General features: G+C 42.6%; 1 protein-coding gene across 1 annotated transcript in view; it reads left to right on the top strand.

Moving 5' to 3' along the window:
- The first annotated feature begins 3,357 nt into the window (after positions 1-3,357).
- Positions 3,358-20,441, top strand: part of lsamp (limbic system associated membrane protein) — a 1,312,976-nt gene continuing 1,295,892 nt past the window's right edge. The window contains 1 exon segment of the mRNA NM_001102915.1: positions 3,358-3,664. Coding sequence (NP_001096385.1) covers positions 3,598-3,664 — 67 coding nt within the window. The 5' untranslated portion in view covers positions 3,358-3,597.

The following is a 20,441-nucleotide window of genomic DNA, read 5'->3' as shown; positions in this document are numbered from 1 at the left end:
CTGTGTCTGTCCCTTTCCCTTCCCTGCACTGCTGGTTCTGACTCCTGATACAACTCCCCAATACCCATTCATTCCTCATTCTCACTGGGTTTATAGTTATGTGTAACTGTCACTGTGTCTGTCCCTTTCCCTTCTCTGCACTGCTGGTTCTGACTGCCTGATACAACTCCCCAATACCCATTCATTCCTCATTCTCACTGGTTTATAGTTATGTGTAACTGTCACTGTGTCTGTCCCTTTCCCTTCCCTGCACTGCTGGTTCTGACTCCTGATACAACTCCCCAATATCCATTCATCCCTCATTCTCACTGGGTTTATAGTTATGTGTAACTGTCACTGTGTCTGTCCCTTTCCCTTCCCTGCACTGCTGGTTCTGACTCCTGATACAACTCCCCAATACCATTCATTCCTCATTCTCACTGGGTTTATAGTTATGTGTAACTGTCACTGTGTCTGTCCCTTTCCCTTCTCTGCACTGCTGGTTCTGACTGCTGATACAACTCCCCAATATCCATTCATTCCTCATTCTCACTGGGTTATAGTTATGTGTAACTGTCACTGTGTCTGTCCCTTTCCCTTCCCTGCACTGCTGGTTCTGACTCCTGATACAACTCCCCAATATCCATTCATTCCTCATTCTCACTGGGTTTATAGTTATGTGTAACTGTCACTGTGTCTGTCCCTTTCCCTTCCCTGCACTGCTGGTTCTGACTCCTGATACAACTCCCCAATATCCATTCATTCCTCATTCTCACTGGGTTTATAGTTATGTGTAACTGTCACTGTGTCTGTCCCTTTCCCTTCCCTGCACTGCTGGTTCTGACTCCTGATACAACTCCCCAATATCCATTCATCCCTCATTCTCACTGGGTTTATAGTTATGTGTAACTGTCACTGTGTCTGTCCCTTTCCCTTCTCTGCACTGCTGGTTCTGACTGCTGATACAACTCCCCAATATCCATTCATTCCTCATTCTCACTGGGTTTATAGTTATGTGTAACTGTCACTGTGTCTGTCCCTTTCCTTCTCTGCACTGCTGGTTCTGACTCCTGATACAACTCCCCAATATCCATTCATCCCTCATTCTCACTGGGTTTATAGTTATGTGTAACTGTCACTGTGTCTGTCCCTTTCCCTTCTCTGCACTGCTGCGTTCTGACTGCTGATACAACTCCCCAATACCCATTCATCCCTCATTTCTCACTGGGTTTATAGTTATGTGTAACTGTCACTGTGTCTGTCCCTTTCCCTTCCCTGCACTGCTGGTTCTGACTCCTGATACAACTCCCCAATATCCATTCATCCCTCATTCTCACTGGGTTTATAGTTATGTGTAACTGTCACTGTGTCTGTCCCTTTCCCTTCCCCGCACTGCTGGTTCTGACTCCTGATACAACTCCCCAATATCCATTCATCCCTCATTCTCACTGGGTTTATAGTTATGTGTAACTGTCACTGTGTCTGTTCTTTTCCCTTCCCTGCACTGCTGGTTCTGACTCCTGATACAACTCCCCAATACCCATTCATTCCTCATTCTCACTGGGTTTATAGTTATGTGTAACTGTCACTGTGTCTGTCCCTTTCCCTTCCCTGCACTGCTGGTTCTGACTCCTGATACAACTCCCCAATATCCATTCATTCCTCATTCTCACTGGGTTTATAGTCATTGCTATTGTCTGTCACTGTCTATCTGATTATTGCTAGTTCTGACTCTTGAAACAATGTAGCAGCAGCCAGTTTATTAAAGAGGTAGTTCACCTTTAAATAAACTTTTAGCATGATGAAGACATTGATATCCTGAGACACCCTGACCCACAACGAGAACCCCAAAATTAACAGCTCCCCAAGGCCGGCGCTAATTCCAGGATTTCCTTGCACCTTATTCAGCAAAGCACAATCACACACACATATATATATATATATATATACTGTATTTATACCTCCCCCTGTTTCTCTTCATGATTCAGCGCCCCTGGAATGCAGGCAATGCTATATTAATGGGCAGATACAGGTGTTTTTGGAGTGCAAAGCAGCAGGACCTAATTTCTTATCTGGGCGCCCCAAGGCTTTCCCCATTTGTCACCCCAAATTCGGGCCTGCCAACCAACTGATTGGTTACTATGGGTGTTACTGCCCAGGGGCCAATTTGCCCACTGTATATCAATGAGATGAACTCATCTAGAGGGTCTCATTTATAAACAGTGAGCAAATTGGCCCCTGGGCAGTAACACCCATAGTAACCAATCAGTTGTTCTTTATTTCAGCCAGCTGCAGGTTGAACAGTGAAAGCCATCATCTGATTGGTTGCCATGGGTTACTGCCCAGGTGCAAATTTGCCCACCGTTTATAAATGACCCTTAGTGAACAGTGCCAGGGGCCCTGCAGGTGCCCCCACCAGGTGCGCCCCCAACCCCCCCTGCAGGGGCCCCCTACCAACGTCCTCCCCTGAACGCGCGTAAATTTAACGCATCAGGGGAGGAACGGTCGGGCAGAGGGAGCGCCGGCAAGGGTCGGGTTTGGGCCCAGTCTGACCCTGGCGGTCCCACCGGGTGTTGCAAACCAGAGCCCCCCACATACACACACCCTGTCCCTCCCCCTGAGTGCGCATAAGTAGACGCAGTCGGGTAAGGGAGGCCAGCTGGGATTGGGTGTGGCCCAGTGGGGCCCATCGGGTTTTTTTCCCAGGGTCCCGCCGGCCCAGTCCGCCCCTGAATAGCACTTGGATGGAGGCAATTTTGTGGGCTTTTTTGCACTTGGGGTTGCCTTTGGGGGTAAACCTAAAGTAAAGCTCGGTGTAGAATTATTTCCCATCGTAGAAGGGACCATAATGCGACGCAAATCGGCGCAGGTCGCAGCGAATACCCAGAGAGACTTGCAGAACTCTTGGCTCCCAACTGCGTCTCACATGGAGGCTCTGGAGACAGGAGAGAAACAGAACAGACTCCATTCACATCCATTCTTGGGATCATTTTCATTCCAGACTCACAAACTTCATTATCATTCTCCGCCGCTGCCGCCGATTCCCTTCCTTTTCTCTCTTTTTTTTTTTCAGCTGCGTCTCCCCCTCCAGCACCGACACATTCAGCAGAGGATTCTACTCCGTCCATTACAGCTCCGCATTGTGAGCTCCGGCTGATCCTATCGGCACCTTATCCCGGGAAGAATGATGGAGAGAAGCTCGTGGGGATAAATGGCCGTGTATCTTTCCGTCACTAGGTGGCAGCAGTGGGATCCCTTTTTTTCTTTTTTTTTTTCTTTTTGCTCAAGCTTTGAGCACCTATCAGCATAGGAAAAAAAAAAAAAAAAAAAAGCTTTAGCTTGTCCTACTAGCTTCACATTCAGCCTGAGCTGCAGAGAGAGAGGATACAGACACAGTGTGAATGCCTGAACCACTCAGCTTTACCTTGGAGCATCCTTTCTGGTACCCAGCACATCAGGGCAGCATCCGAGCCCCTTCCACCTGGATATTGGGAAAGCTCTTGTGAAAGGAAAAGGAAAAGGAGACCCCCACTTGCAATCTGCTGATTGAAGAGGAAGAAGAGCCCATTTGGTGCACGGAACCAACTGCCCCCAGAAGAGGAATTCCACACCGGGAAGATGAGACCCTGCTTGCTGCACAGTATTTGGATGCTTGGATTTGTCCTGTGCCTCCTCTCATTGCAAGGTAGTGTTGCCCCCTTTACTCCCCCATTGCGTTGCACCTCATATAGGTGATCCCCCTCTCTTGGCTATGGATGTTTGTATATCTTATAGGTTAAGGTGTTTGTTGATGGTTAACCCTTACTGGTGGCAGTCACCTGTTACCAGTGTTTATCCATGTTGGTGAGTGGTGCTTCAAGCTTCAAGGATGGAGGGGAGGGGGGTTAGAAAAATTTCATTGCTTCTTAGATGCAGTCTTGACACTGTGATGTTGGGAGGCACAAAACATTGGATACTGATGTGGGGTCAGTAGATACAGAGGGTGCCCCCCGGAGGTGCCCCATATGGACTTCTCCTTTGTTTATTTATTTTCTGCAGAAAGAAATTCCCTTTCCCCACTTTCATCTCTCTTAGGGGGCTCTGCTTAGAGATTTTCTGTCTGATCGACTGGATGAAGCCAGAGAGAGACAGAAGCAGCAACGAGTAACGCTACTCACACATTTATGGTATTTGCTGCCTCTGCCAGATATGGATCTTCTTTAGAAAAGTGAGGGAATGATGGTTTTTACTGGATTGAGATCATGGTGATGATGATCATAGTGATGATGATGGTGGTGCCTATGATGGGTATCCACAAAGCTACTAATTACTAATGAAGTGCCACAGGTTGTGTTGATCTGCTTGGGTAAATGTGTATTTATATGTGATAAATGTCAAAGACCCTGTTAAAAGCCACTGGGAACGTTGCGTAGGTGGGCTTCCGTATTTATATATCAAGGAAGTTACTACCAGTTGTTGGGAACTACACGCAGCTTATGCCACTTTGGGTTTAGTAGTTACAAACAGCCGATGAGCCACAACCAGTGCTGGTTTCCAGTTGGGTATCTTCCCAACGACTAAAGAACCTCCTTCCATCCTTTAGCACCAAATCAAGATGAAGATGTTACCTTTTCCAAGAGTAGGTGGGAGGCGAAACCCCTGTCATGGCTGAATGGACTCCTTGATTCTTGAGTTCTTCATTATTGCCCATTAATAGAGAGTCCCATTTTCAGCTTTATATCAGTTACAGATGCAAGTAGCTCAGTAAATATAAGCCTAAACCCCATTGGTTTTATTGGAGAGAATCTCTAAGTAGGGAATCCAGATGAAACCTGTGCCACCAAAAACACCAGCCTAGTAACCGTCAAGATGTTAACGTTGTCTAACCAGAGTGGTAGCTACTTCCACCCATTCCCTCCCACATGCTGCTCATTTGGGGGTCTTGAAATGCGTTGAAGTTTATTGTATCTAGAAATATTATTCCTGTATTATTATTATTATTATTCATGGATATTCCACGGGGAGATGATGTGCCGAATGTAGAGCGGTTATTAATGCTTCACGGATCTGTTCAGTGTCGTCGCAGGGGGTGGTCGGAGATTTGCAAACTGACGTGACAAGAAAATGCAGTTGTTGGACTTTCCCTTTCTGATTTACTGTTTATGTTAAATGTATAAGGTTTTTATAAGTGTTTTTATGAAAGCCCATTGGGTGTTTCTGCTACTGATTAAACAACTGGCAGTTTAACCAGCCCTTTCCCTCATCCCTTCCTCCCTCTCAATCTCTTTCTCCCTATCTCTCTCATCTCCTTCTCTCCTTTCCCTCATTGTTTTATCTCTCCCTCTTGCACCATTGTGCAATCCTATGCATGAAGTACAATACATACCCTCACCGTTATATGATACAAATCCGACAGATTGGAACAACGCTACTAATTTAGTACAGACATTCTCAGTATCTTCTCTATAGCAGAGAATGAACAGTTACCGTAGCCCATTTCTCTTTAGCCAAATCTGACTGTTGGATCAGTTAAGGTGGCACCTTCCATTCCACGTGGGCACAAGTATTTTTGGGCGATAAACACAATTTGTCTAATAATTTATGGGGATAAATGAAGCTTTGAGGTGGTTAAGCTCTTCTAACATCTACTCCAATGAAATCTTGTATATAATATATAATTTATATATATATATATATACCGGTATATCAATCTGTTCTTCATTGTGCATTATCAGCTTATCAGTCTTTGCAAGTTTGTGTGTATTTGTTGGGTAATGATGGGGGTAAGTTGGGGGCTTTATCCACTTGGCAATATCCCTTCATTCTCCAGTTATTTCCTCCAGTAGATATGACCGTTCCATGTTTGCCGAAAGTTCCTTATTGATCTGGTTTTAGTTGCAATGCCTGTACCCCACCCCTTTCCGGGCTGCACCGGGGCTGACACACACTTTTTTTCTGACCCAAATCTGCCAGTTACAACACAGAAATGGGAAAAGGCAGTTGTGAAAACTACAAAACGTCCAAGGCACCAAAGGAGCTTTGAGATTGTTGCACGGCAAGGGGGAGTGTGGGGCACGTTCTGCAGTCTGAAAATGCACGGACCTTAATGGTGGGATGGAAAACTGCGTTGGTCTCCAGTCCTGAGAAATATAAATGGGCTCCTAATATTGTAGCTGTTCAGCTTTAATATCTCTGCAGTGTAGGAACCAAAGTGCTCTGGAAGGCCACACCCACCAGTAGATCTCTATCTACTTGATATAACAGGTCTGGTAGGTCAAGGTGACTACAGACACCTAATATTGTAGCAATTCAGCTTTAATTTCTCTACAGTGTAGGAACCAAAGTCATCTAGAAGGCCACACCCACCAGTAGATCTCTGTCTACTTGATATAACAGGTCTGGTAGGTCAAGGTGAATACAGACACCTAATATTGTAGCAATTCAGCTTTAATATCTCTGCAGTGTAGGAAACAAAGTCATCTGGAAGGCCACACCCACCAGTAGATCTCTATGACAGGTCAGGTAGGTCAAGGTGACCACAGACACCTAATATTGTAGCAATTCAGCTTTAATATCTCTGCAGCGTAGAAACCAAAGTCCTCTGGAAGGCCACACCCACCAGTAGATCTCTATCTACTTGATATAACAGGTCAGGTAGGTCAAGGTGACCACAGACAGATAGCTACAGTAGCACTTAATATGTGTCCTACCCAACCTGAAGCCCTCCAGTTGTTGCAACTGATACAGATAATGAAATAGCCTGAAGGCTGGATGTGACCACCAGTTGCCAAAGGTGACTACATGTATTTGTATTACATTATCATAATATAGTAACAAGTTAGGTTGAAAAAAGACGTATGTCCATCAGGTTCAACCATAATGCCTATATATAACCTGCCTAACTGCTACTGATCCAGAGGAAGGCGAAAACCCCATCTGATCCCTCTCTAATTTGCCCCAGAGAGGAAAAAAATCCTTCCTGACTCCAAGATGGCAATCGGACCAATCCATGGATCAATATGGCCATCAAAGATTTAATATAACAAATAACCGCTCCTCTGTGAAAGGGGAAACAATATGGCAGCCCCTGCCTATGTCTGTAAATACAAATAGGCAGAGAAACTGTCACTCTACATTAGTCTTAAGGGTGAATTCCTATTTCTAAATAGGCTACGCTGTCACTTTAAGACTTAATTCCGCATTACCAGCCAATCGTTGGGCGAAATCCCCAGTCAGCTGCTCAGAAACACCAAGAGCCTTTAGGTTTAAGATCACTCGAAGAACTGAAAGTCCACTTCTATCCACAAAGCAAGTCGTTTTATTTCAATAAAGGATAAGCTGATTTATTCTGAAATAGCGCATGATCCTCCTTCAGCGTCTCAGCCTTGATATATTGACTTCTCTAGGGTTTTCTTAATGCAATCTGTATTGGCGGGGATGTTGGCTCGGCACGGCCTATATTCCGAGGAGTATTTCTCAATAAGCGAAATGACAAATGCTACGAGTTACTCTTTTGTTTGGGTTTCTCGCCGAGGCCGGAGACAAAAATGGATGGGCTTTCAGAGATGGCTGCTTGGCAGCTGTAAGGCCTCAGCGCCTCCATTTTTCAAGGGCAACGTTGTAAAACCTTAACTGATATACTGCCCTACAGTCAAATGGGGGAATGTAACTTGTTACTATCGGGGAAAAAAACAGTCACGATTAGTGATGGGCGAAATGTTTCGCCAGGCATGGATTTGCTGCGAATTTCCGCGGTTCGCCATTGGTGGATTGTTTCGCGAAAGGGATGAAAAAATTTGCCGCGGAAAAATTCGCCGCACATCCAAAAATTGTCGCCGGCGTAAAAAAAGAATAGTCGCGGGTGTCAAAAGAATAGCCGTGCGACAAAATAATAGCCGCGGGCGACGAAATAATAGCCGCGGGCGACAAAATAATAGCCGGGGGCGACAAAATGATAGTTGCGGTGACAATTTTTTTTGCCGCACGACATTTTTGCCGTTTCGGAACAGATTCGCTCATCACTAGTCATGATGGGGCATTGGCAGGGTTGGACTGGGCCGCCAGGAAAAATCCCGGTGGGCCCCGGTTCTAGTGGGACCCTTGCTGGCGCTCCCCCTGCCCGACCGCTCCTCCCCCGACGCGTTAAATTTACGCGCTCAGGGGAGGACGTCGGGTAGGGGGGCCCATGCGGAGGGGGGCCGGCGCGGGCACCTGCAGGGCCCCTGGGGCAGGAGCCCCGGGGGGCCCTTCACCCCCCAGTCCGACCCTGGGCATTGGTTCAACAAAAAAATACATTTGTGAACCCTTCGATTTCTTGCGACACAAGGTTTGCACAGTGAATGTAACACATAGTAACATAGTAAGTTAGGTTGAAAAAAGACACATGTCCATCAAGTTCACCCATTATGCCTATATATAACCTCCCTAACTGCTACTGATCCAGAGGAAGGCGAAAAACCCCCATCTCTAATTTGCCGCAGAGGGGAAACTAAAACTTATTAATCCGCAATTTTAGGATCCAGCCGAACCCCGAACCCCATGGGAAAGATTTGACTGAATCCTGAACCAATTCCTCATTTGCATGTGCAAATAAGGACAAAGAAGGGTTAAAAACAAGGGTTTTTGTGACAAAAAAACAGGATATTTAAGGATTTGGTTCAGTCAGAGGCAGGGATTCCGCTGAATCCGAATCCTGCTGGAAATGGTCGAATGGTCCAAATCCTGGATTTGGTGCTTCCTTTCTTCTTAAAGGGGACCTGTCACCCAGACATAAATAGCTGTATAATAAAAGTCCTTTTCAAATTAAACATGAAACCCAAATTCCTTTTTTAATAACACATCCCTACCCATTATAAAGGCATTTGAAAATCCCAGCTGTCAATCATATTGCCCCGCCTCCATTGACCATTTCCTAGATGTCGCTGCCCTCTTCTTATTCCCCCTCCCTCCTCACCATCTAATTGTGCAGCCAGTGCCTGGGCATCTGCTCCCCCATTCTATTAAATAAACAAGATTTTGGGGTGATACAAAGCTTGCCTGCCTAACAGTGTCCACAAAATGGCGGCTGCCTGCTGGCTGTGATTGTAAATTCCCAGGCTAAAAGAAACAAGATTTATATCATTTATACAGTGTAAGTAAAGTTTATTTTTCTTGACAAACACAATAGAAAAGAATTTGGAATTATTTCTTAGGGTGGCAGGTCCCCTTTAACGAAAAAGTCACGGTCACAATTTCCGCCATCTCCAAGCGTGCGTTAAACATTCTCAATTTAATAAATGTTTAGTGAACAGGATTACATTGCTAACGGCGCTAAACATTCCCAAAAAACTCCATTTTACACAGAAATTGTGATTTTTATTGCAGTTCCCCCTGAAATGCCCCGGAGAATACTGTATAAGAGATAATTGTGAGGCTGCTGATGCCGCGTTGTGCCGTCGGCTGCTGGCTGTGCCCCAATCAGGCTGGGCAGGAAGAGCCTTTTATACAATTTATTGTCACAGGAACCCCGGGTCTATAGGCACGTCTTCCCCCTCGTACTGGCCCATATGTATGCCTACCAATATCTGAGATGTTTGTTTGTGCCATCTGTCCGACTGCAACGAACGAGAACGAGGGACATATTGTGTGATAAAGAATATTGTGCCAATGAATTGTACTCGTCTAAATAAGGAATGGGCTTTAAAAAGTAGTGTTTCTGATTTATTGAACGTTTCTCCAAAAACTCCACTGGCCCCGCCCATCTGTTCCACTTCCTGCTGCCTCCTTTCCCAGGCTGTGCCAGCGGCACTGTAGGATAGGAACCAGCTAGGCTGAGCTGATAGGGAGCTGCAGCCTGTCTGTGCTTATGTGACTGCAGGGCTGTGATTGGCTACTCCCCTTCCTACTGTACTTATGGCAGGGATCATTAGGACACACCCACCCCTCATTTGAAACCCAGACAGGGACCTGAGAGGATCTATAGGGAGCTCCAATAAAGGGGCCATTGTTACAAATAGGGTTAATGTTTAGCCCAAAGTGAAACCAGCACCGTATATTATTCATAATTGCCTACAGGGTTAGGGGTTTTCCCCATTTATCCAATATGTCTCCTTCTAATTATCTTATAAAGGGAGGTTGATTTACTAAAATTTACTAAAATTCATTTTTTTTTTAATTTTTTTTTTTTACATTTGGGATTTTTAAAAAAAAAAAAATATTTGTGCATTTTGTTTGCTCGAGGAAGAGAATATCTCACCAAGGTCCTTCATCTTACAAATCATGACTTGATAGTCAAGGATCAGTCATAAGGGCTCATTTATGCTGCAAAGAGCCATTCATTCTGTTGCAACTGGGCATCGGCACAATTTGGTCGCAGTCGCAACAGATGTTTTCGAAGTCTGGCATTATTTAAAAGTTTTGAGTGAATTTTTTGACACGTGCAAAAGAAATTTCACTCATCACTAATAAGGAAGGGTTATAGAGAACCTGCGTGGTAAAAAATGGTCAACTTCCGTGCTTATGTGACAAAAAATCAAATTCGGTTTGGCGAAAGGCTGAATCCTGAACCAAATCCTGGACTGGATGCGTCCCTAATGATGTGGAAGTGATGAGCGAATTTTTTCGTGAGTCATAGATTCGCAGCGAATTCCCTGATTTCGCCATCGGCGAATCGTTTTGCGAAACTTCCGAGAAAATTCGCCACCGAAAAATTTGTTGCTAGTCACAAAAAAATCTCCGGTCATGTCAAAATGGGTGCGGGTGACAAAAAAAGCCGTGGGTGATAAAACTCGACAAACTCGTTTCGTGAACTCATCCGCCGTTTGCCAAATTTTGCTGTCGTTTCGCGAATTTTTAGACGAATCGAAACGGGTCAGATTCACTCATCACTGTGTATCTTTTATGTTGGGGATTTGGGCAAAGAAGGGGGTAGATTTTTCCGTAATTTCCAAAAATAGTTGTAAGAAGAAGATATGGGAGATCCCTTTCTTTAACAAGTCGAGAGGTAGAACTTGCGTCACGCTACTCGTTGTTATTTCCTTTGTGCGAGGGAACTGTCAGCTCTCAAGGCCGCGGGGAGCTCCTTTAGGGCCGCACTCCCAGCACTCAGCCAGCAGAGGAATTAGACAGAATATATAGCAGACATCAGGCAGTAGGCCATAAATTAAACCTTACACAATGAGGTGAAATTGCTGTCAAATTGTTCCATTGTATGTGATGGAAAGAAGAACATTTTCAAGTGTGAGACTGATACTGAGCTGTCAGGGTAATGGTGTGTGTTGCATTCACTTAAAAATTATTCTCCGTTCAGTCACTGGAATTTGTTGGGGGGGGAAAAAAAAGAGAAAACACATAATGGCTGATTCCATAATGTATTCTCAGCCATTTAGCATCTGCGGCTACTGGTGATGAAAGTACTGATGTCAGCAATGGCTAATGCATTCGTTTGAAGGGAACAATGAGCGTTGCCTGGAGTCTCTTTAGAGTCGCCGTAGCGTCAAACGCTACAACGGGCGTGACTAGCGATGAGCGAATGTATTCACCAGGCATGGAATTGCCAAAGTTGTCAAGACAAAAATGTTACAGAGACAAAAAAGTTGGCACAATAAAAAAAATGCCCATTGGCTTTGATGCATTTGGAGAGAACAAGAAGGTTGTGCGGCAAAAATGTCAACCCCGTTGCATGTAAAAATTGTTGCCTATTTACATCAATGTGTTTTGCGAATATTTCGCTGGGACAGATGCGCTCTTTCCTAGACATGACGTGAAATAAGTATGGCCGCTTGTAGCCATAACGGGGTTTGGGGCAGACTGTACTGGGGGCAATTCTTTTGACACGGGTGATAATTTTTTGTTACGTAGGTGACAGTTTTGGATGCACGGCAAATTTTTCTGCCACAAATTTTTTCATCCGATTCGCAAAAAAATTCACCAATGGCGAAACGCAGAAATTCATTGTGAATCCATGCCTGGCAAAACCTTCGCCCATCACTACTGGGGGCATTTCAACGGACAGTACTTCTATTTTTACCTCTTGTCTTGAAATGTTACTGTAAGGTGATTGGAGGAGAAAACACGTGACCTGCTTCAGAGCATTGTTCTCTCCTATTCGTCAATGGGTGATGACAATCATTGGTTTTGGTTGGAAGGGGATTCTTCAGTAGATGGTGTAATTAATAATTATCCAAATGGGTTTGATCAACCTAAACCCATTGTACTGTGTAGGGATTGGGGCAGACAGTACTTGGGGGCATTTCGAAGGACAGTACTTCTACTTTTACCTCTTGAAATGTTACTGTTAGGTGATTGGAGGAGAAAACAACTGCTTCAGTGCATTGTTCTCTCCTATTAGTCAATGGGTGATGTCAATCATTGGCTATGGTTGGAAGGGGATTCTTCAGTAGATGGTGTAATTAATAATTATCCAAATGGGTTTAATCAACCTAAACCCATTGTACCGTGTAGGGATGCACCGAACCCACTTTTTTGGGTTGGGCCGAACCCCCAAACCCACCCTGACGGATTCTGCCGAATCGGAAGGGGTTCAAAATTGGCACAGCAATTTTTTTTCCCCCTGACCATTTAACCCGAATTTTAACCCATTTAACCAGAATTTTTCCAAATTCTAATTAGCATATGCTAATTTATTCTTATTAGGATTCGGATTCGATTTGGACGAAACCGAATCCTTCAAAAAAAGCCTGGGTCCGGCCCGAATCCCGAACCGAATCCGGATTTGGTGGATCACTAGTACTGTGTCACCCTAGGGCCAAACAATCAAAACAAAATGGTGGGCATAGGTACCGTCAATTTGGGACCTCATCAAAGAGCCAATGTGGTCCCTGATCCAACGGAAAAATCAAACCTGCCTGATTGAGATCTGCCCGATTTCAGGTCAGATGTTGGTCGGGGAGGCCGGGCAGTGGTGCCCATACACGGGCAGATAAGCTGCCGAATCAGTCTAAAGGGCCTGGAGTCATTAGATATCTTCCACTATAAGGTTGATGTAACACTAAAGGCAAATGTTTGTTCCGTCATGGCTACTAGGAAGGGCTAGTAAGTAGCAATGAGGGCAACCGTCCTGTTTGGCTTCAATGAAAATTAACAAAACTGCAAAAATAAAAATTCAAAATTATGAAATTTCACCAGATGCATTGGAAATAGCAGGCGTTTTTTTTTTTTTTTTTTTCAAAAGAAAAGAAGAAAATCCACACTTTTTGTTCCAAAACAAACACACAGGGAAATCTAATAATGCCACTGGCGGTTTTCCCAGAAAAAACACATTTTTTCCCCATGAAACAAAACAAATAGGAAAGTTCTAGTGCTATAATAATGCTAAAATAATGCTAAAATAATGCTATAATAATGTCGCTGGTGTTTGTACCGTGTTTTTTTTTCCCACATTGTTTTTTACAGTAGGAAATTTTTTTTAAAAAATTGTACCGGGCAAATAAATGTGCTCATCCCTATTAGTAAATAGACCCGAATTGGAAAAGTTCCGACTTGAATACGAACATTTTGCGACTTACGCGAAAAGTTGCGCATTTTTCGTAGCGTTAAAACTTACGCGAAAAATGCGCAACTTTTCGCGTAAGTTTTAACGCTACGAAAAATGTGCAACTTTTTACGCAACTTTCGTAATGGATACGAAAACTCGCGTTTTTACGCAAAAATCGTATTGGTAACGAAAAATTCGTAAAGAATCCGAAAAAATCGCAAAACATACGAAAAAATCGCAAAATACCGATCATTACGAAAAAAACGCAATCGGACTCCATTCGACCCGTTCGTGGGTAAGTAAATCAGCCCCCAAGCGTGTCTGAAAGTACTAATTACTGTAGTGATGAGCGAATCTGTCTCTTTTAGCTTCACCGTAAAATTCGGGAAACTACAAGAAAATTTGCGAAAGGGCAAAAAATCCGCGAAACACATTTGTCACGCGTCTTTTTTTTTTTTTTTGTCGTCCGTGTCTTTTTTTTGCCCTGATTGTGCCAAAATTGCCGCGACCAGGCCTATTTTGCCACAACCACACCCAATTTGACACAACCATGACTTTTTTGACGCGCAACTCATTTTTCTGCCGTGAATTTTCATGGAATTTCGGAAGTTCACTGCAGATCCATGCCTGCCGAAAAAATTCGCTCATCACTAGTACTAATAGGTGAGGCCAATTAGGAAATCGAATCTGTCCTGTTTCCAGAAACTACAAAAAAAAGCAAAACACGTTTGTTGCGCAAATTTTTTTGTCTTTTATTTTCTGCAACTGCCCTACTTTTTCACGTGACTGCGTTTCTTTTGTGTGCAACGAATTTCCACAGCAGAAAACATTCACAAAACTGTTCGCCAATGGCGAAATGTGGAAATTTGCTGTGAATACATGGTGGGCGAAAAAATTTGTAAAAAGTAACAATAACAATAAAACTGGAGCCTCACAGAGCAATAGGGTTTGGCTGCCGGGGTCAGTGACCCCCATTTGAAAATCGGAAAGAGTTAGAAGAGGGCGGCAAATAATTCAAAAACTATAAAAAACGGAAACCAATTAAAAACATGCTAAGAATAGGCCATTGTATAACATACTAAAAGTTAAACTGAAGGTGAACCCACCCCTTATAACTAGGGATGCACCGAACCCACTTTTTTGGGTTGGGCTGAACCCCCGAACTCACCCTGACGGATTATGCCGAATCCCAAACTGATAAGAGCACAGCGAAATTTTTTCCCCCATACCAATTTAACCCTTCCAAATGCTCATTAACATATGCTAATTAATGCTAATTTGGATTTGGATACAGTTCAGCCGGGACCGTGGATTCAGCCGAAATCGAATCCCGAACCGAATCCAGGATTGGGTGCATCCCTACTTTTAACACATTAATTTATAATTAGTAAATTTTGTGTTCATTGTACTGAAGGTTCGGGATACAGATCTGCATGGATCTGCTGATCAAACCCAACCCGGACAATCCTAAAAAATTCCCATGGTGCCTCAGTGCACATTGTACAAAATGGAATATGGCATTTTATGGCCGCTTCAAGGTACCCCAATAATATTCATCATGCAAACTAACTCAAATACATAGAGCTTTAAAGTCCTAGTTTGTACATTGTCATCTTTAAATACATCTCATAAGGAATCAGTTTACCCCCCCCCCCCCCCGGGCATTACTAATACCGTATATACTCGAGTATAAGCCGAGGTACCTAATTTTACCTAAGAAAACTGGAAAACTTATTGACTCGAGTATAAGCCTAGGGTGGGAAATGCAGCCGCTACTGCTAAGGTAAAATAATCAAAATAAATACCAATAAAATGACATTAACCCTTTCACTGCCAGCCGTTTTGGACAAAGCGGAACTTCTACTGCCAGACAGTTTTTGAACATTTTGCACTGTTTCACTTTAGGGGCCTTTCCTTGGGGGGACTTTTAGTTTACCCAGGAAAACTATATATTGTTTTTTTCAGGACAACCTAAGCTTTTAAAATATGGTAGAATTTTTGTGTAATTCCAATTCTGTAACAAGATATAGGCTTCTAAATGTCTAAAAAATGAAAAAAAATCATATTTTCCATAATATAAACACATGCACCAGAAACAAAAATTAGTTTATGCATGGAATTACAACTGATTTGGAAAGTCCCATGTCTCCTGAACGTGCCAATACCAAATATATATAGTTTTATGTAGATTTCTCAAAAACTCCCAGCAGTACACTACCAAATTTCCAAAGCACTGCTCCAGAAAGCTGCATACTTTAGATTTCAAGGCCAAAATTTCCACTAACAGAAAGTTTATCCCAGAAAATTTTACATTTTTAGAAAGAAGAGATTCTGGGGAATCCAGAATAGGCACAACTGTCTGTCTACTCCAAACTATCAAGTCGCAATGCTTTCCTAAAGTTATTGGTTTTTATCAAAATTTGTGAATTTTTTTTAAAATCGCTTCAAAGCTTCCAGTCTATAGTATCTTAACTCCTAAAGGTCATAAAGTAACCAAATAAAACACCCTAAATATGAACACCAGGGGTCCACTGAACAGTTTGATGCCCAATATGTATAGGTTTGGCTAAGTATGTGGCATGTAGAGGCCTCAATGTGAACATACACCCATATGTACTGTCATTTCTGTCATTTCAGCTTCTGCAAAATCAACATTTACATCATTAGATGTGGGATAAACCTAGTAAAGAGTACATTCACCCCAGAAAGTCATATATTTTTGGAAAGTACACATTCCCCCGAATCTAAAATGGGTACCCATGTCTTTCTACTCCACAGTACCAAGCCATAAAGCTTTCCTAAAGTTGGCAATTTTGATAACATTTCCAAAAATCCACTCAAAGCTTCCAGTTTTCAGCATCTTATCTCCCACATAGCATTAGGTACCAAGATAAAACACCCTAAATATGAACGCCAGGGGCCCACTGAACAGTTTGAGGCCCAATATGTATAGGTTTACCTAAGTATGTGGCATGTAGGGGACCCAATGAGAACATACCCCCATATGATCTATCATTTCTGTCATTTCAGCTTCTGCAAAATCAACACATTTACATCATTATATGTGGGATAAAGCTAGTAAAAAGTACATTCACCCCAGAAAATCATATATTTTTGGAAAGTACACATTCCCCCGAATCTAAAATGGGTACCCATGTCTTTCTACTTCAAAGTACCAAGCCATAAAGCTTTCCTAAGTTTGACGATTTTTATGGCATTTCCAAAAATCACCTCAAAACTTCCACTATACAGCATCTTATTTTCTACAGGTCATTAGATACCAAGATAAAACACCCTAAATATGAACCCCAGTGGTCTACTGAACAGTTTGATGCCCAATATGTATAGGTTTACCTAAGTATGTGGCATGTAGGGGCCCCAATGTGAACATATACCCATATGTACTGTCATTTCTGTCATTTCAGCTTCTGCAAAATCAACATTTACATCATTACATGCGGGATAAAGCTAGTAAAAAGTACATTCACCCCAGAAAGCCATATATTTTTGGAAAGTACACATTCCCCCGAATCTAAAACGGGTACCCATGTCTTTCTACTCCACAGTACCAAGCCATAAAGCTTTCCTAAGTTTGATGATTTTTATGGCATTTCCAAAAATCACCTCAAAACTTCCACTATGCAGCATCTTATTTTCTACAGGTTATTAGGTACAAAGACAAAACACCCTAAATATGAACCCCAGAGGCCTACTGAACAGTTTGATGCCCAATATGTATAGGTTTACCTAAGTATGTGGCATGTAGGGGCCCCAATGTGAACATATACCAATATGTACTGTAATTTCTGTCATTTCAGCTTCTGCAAAATCAACATTTACATCATTACATGTGGGATAAAGCTAGTAAAAATTACATTCACCCCAGAAAGTCATATATTTTTGGAAAGTACGCATTCCCCCGAATCTAAAATGGGTACCCATGTCTTTCTATTCCACAGTACCAAGCCATAAAGCTTTCCTAAGTTTGACGATTTTTATGGCATTTCAAAAAATCACCTCAAAACTTCCACTATGCAGCATCTTATTTTCTACAGGTCATTAGGTACCAAGACAAAACACCCTAAATATGAACCCCAGAGGTCTACTGAACAGTTTGATGCCCAATATGTATAGGTTTACCTAAGTATGTGGCATGTAGGGGCCCCAATGTGAACATATACCCATATGTACTGTAATTTCTGTCATTTCAGCTTCTGCAAAATCAACATTTACATCATTATATGTGGGATAAAGCTAGTAAAAAGTACATTCACCCCAGAAAGCCATATATTTTTGGAAAGTACACATTCCCCCAAATCTAAAATGGGTACCCATGTCTTTCTACTCCAAAGTACCAAGCCGCAAAGCTTTCCTAAAGTTGGCAATTTTGATAACATTTCCAAAAATCCACTCAAAGCTTCCAGTTTCCAGCACCTTATTTCCCACATAGAATTAGGTACCAAGATAAAACACCCTAAATATGAAAGCCAGGGGCCCACTGAAGAGTTTGAGGCCCAATATGTATAGGTTTACCTAAGTATGTGGCATGTAGGGGCCCCAATGAGAACATACCCCCATATGATCTATCATTTCTGTCATTTCAGCTTCTGCAAAATCAATACATTTACATCATTATATGTGGGATAATGCTAGTAAAAAGTACATTCACCCCAGAAAGTCATATATTTTTGGAAAGTACACATCCCCCCGAATCTAAAATGGGTACCCATGTCTTTCTACTCCAAAGTACCAAGCCATAAAGCTTTCCTAAGTTTGATGATTTTTATGGCATTTCCAAAAATCACCTCAAAACGTCCACTATACAGCATCTTATTTTCTACAGGTCATTAGGTACCAAAATAAAACACCCTAAATATGAACCCCAGAGGTCTACTGAACAGTTTGATGCCCACTGTACATAGGTTTATCAAAGCACATGGCACTTAGAGACCCCCAAATATACCTTGTGTACACTAATTTCATGGCTTATCTTTACCTAATTCATAAACACATGGCAGTTTTATGAGGGGTGGAAGCTGCAGAAATGTAGGGTGACCCCTAAAAACCCTATATTTTTGGAAAGTACACATTCTGACAAATTCAACAAGGGAAAAGAGTCCTTTCTACACCAAAGTACCAATCTGCAAAGCTTTCCTAAAGCTAGTGGTTTTTATGACATTTCAGAAAATCACATAAAAATATTGCAGTTTGCCACATTTATCTCACACAATTTCTTACATACAATGGCAAATCACCCCAAATAGGAACACCTAAGGTCTACTGAACAGTTTGATGCCCAATATGCATAGATATACCAAAGTCTGCGGTATGTACTGACCCCAAAATTAAAATAGCGCATAAGGATTTCTCGCCTGCCAGCTCAGTTTTTGCACACAGAGCCCCCTGACAGCCTATTATATGCAGTAAGACCCCCAAACTACACAGGGACCCCCAGAAAACCATATATTTTTGGAAAGTACACATTCTGACAAATCCAACAAGGGTAAAGAGTCCTTTCTACACCAAAGTACCCATCTGCAAAACTTTCCTAAAGTTAGTGGTTTTTATGACATTTGAGAAAATCGCATAAAATGTTGCAGTTTGCCGCATTTATCTCACACAATTTCTTGCGTACAAAGGCAACACACCCCAAATAGGAACACCAGAGGCATACTGAACAGTTTGATGCCCAATATGCATAGATATACCAAAGTCTGCGGTATGTACTGACCCCAAAATGAAAATAGCGCATAAGGATTTCTCGCCTGCCAGCTCAGTTTTTGCACACAGAGCCCCCTGACAGCCTATTATATGCAGTACGACCCCCAAACTACACAGGGACCCCCAGAAAACCATATATTTTTGGAAAGTACACATTCTGACAAATCCAACAAGGGTAAAGAGTCCTTTCTACACCAAATTACCAACCTGCAAAGCTTTCCTAAAGTTAGTGGTTTTTATGACATTTGAGAAAATCGCATAAAAATGTTGAAGTTTGCCGCATTTTTCTCACACAATTTCTTGCGTACAAAGGCAACACACCCCAAATAGGAACACTAGAGGCCTACTGAACAGTTTGATGCCCAATATGCATAGATATATCAAAGTCTGCGGTATGTACTGACCCCAAAATGAAAATAGCGCATAAGGATTTCTCGCCTGTCAGCTCAGTTTTTGCACACAGAGCCCCCTGACAGCCTATTATATGCAGTAAGACCCCCAAACTACACAGGGACCCCCAGAAAACCATATATTTTTGGAAAGTACACATTCTGACAAATCCAACAAGGGTAAAGAGTCCTTTCTACACCAAAGTACCCATCTGCAAAACTTTCCTAAAGTTAGGGGTTTTTATGACATTTGAGAAAATCGCATAAAATGTTGCAGTTTGCCGCATTTATCTCGCACAATTTCTTGCGTACAAAGGCAGCTCACCCCAAATAGGAACACCAGAGGCCTACTGAACAGTTTGATGCCCAATATGCATAGATATACCAAAGTCTGAGGTATGTACTGACCCCAAAATGAAAATAGCGCATAAGGATTTCTCGCCTGCCAGCTCAGTTTTTGCACACAGAGCCCCCTGACAGCCTATTATATGCAGTACGACCCCCAAACTACACAGGGACCCCCAGAAAACCATATATTTTTGGAAAGTACACATTCTGACAAATCCAACAAGGGTAAAGAGTCCTTTCTACACCAAATTACCAATCTGCAAAGCTTTCCTAAAGTTAGTGGTTTTTATGACATTTGAGAAAATCGCATAAAAATGTTGCAGTTTGCCGCATTTTTCTCACACAATTTCTTGCGTACAAAGGCAACACACCCCAAATAGGAACACCAGAGGCCTACTGAACAGTTTGATGCCCAATATGCATAGATATATCAAAGTCTGCGGTATGTACTGACCCCAAAATGAAAATAGCGCATAAGGATTTCTCGCCTGTCAGCTCAGCTTTTGCACACAGAGCCCCCTGACAGCGTATTATGTGTAACACCCCCAAAC

This window comes from Xenopus tropicalis, chromosome 2 (assembly GCF_000004195.4).
Source record: "Xenopus tropicalis strain Nigerian chromosome 2, UCB_Xtro_10.0, whole genome shotgun sequence".
Taxonomy (NCBI): Eukaryota; Metazoa; Chordata; class Amphibia; order Anura; family Pipidae; genus Xenopus; species Xenopus tropicalis.
Note: the sequence above shows the minus strand (reverse complement) of the source record. Positions and strands in the feature narration are given on the sequence as shown.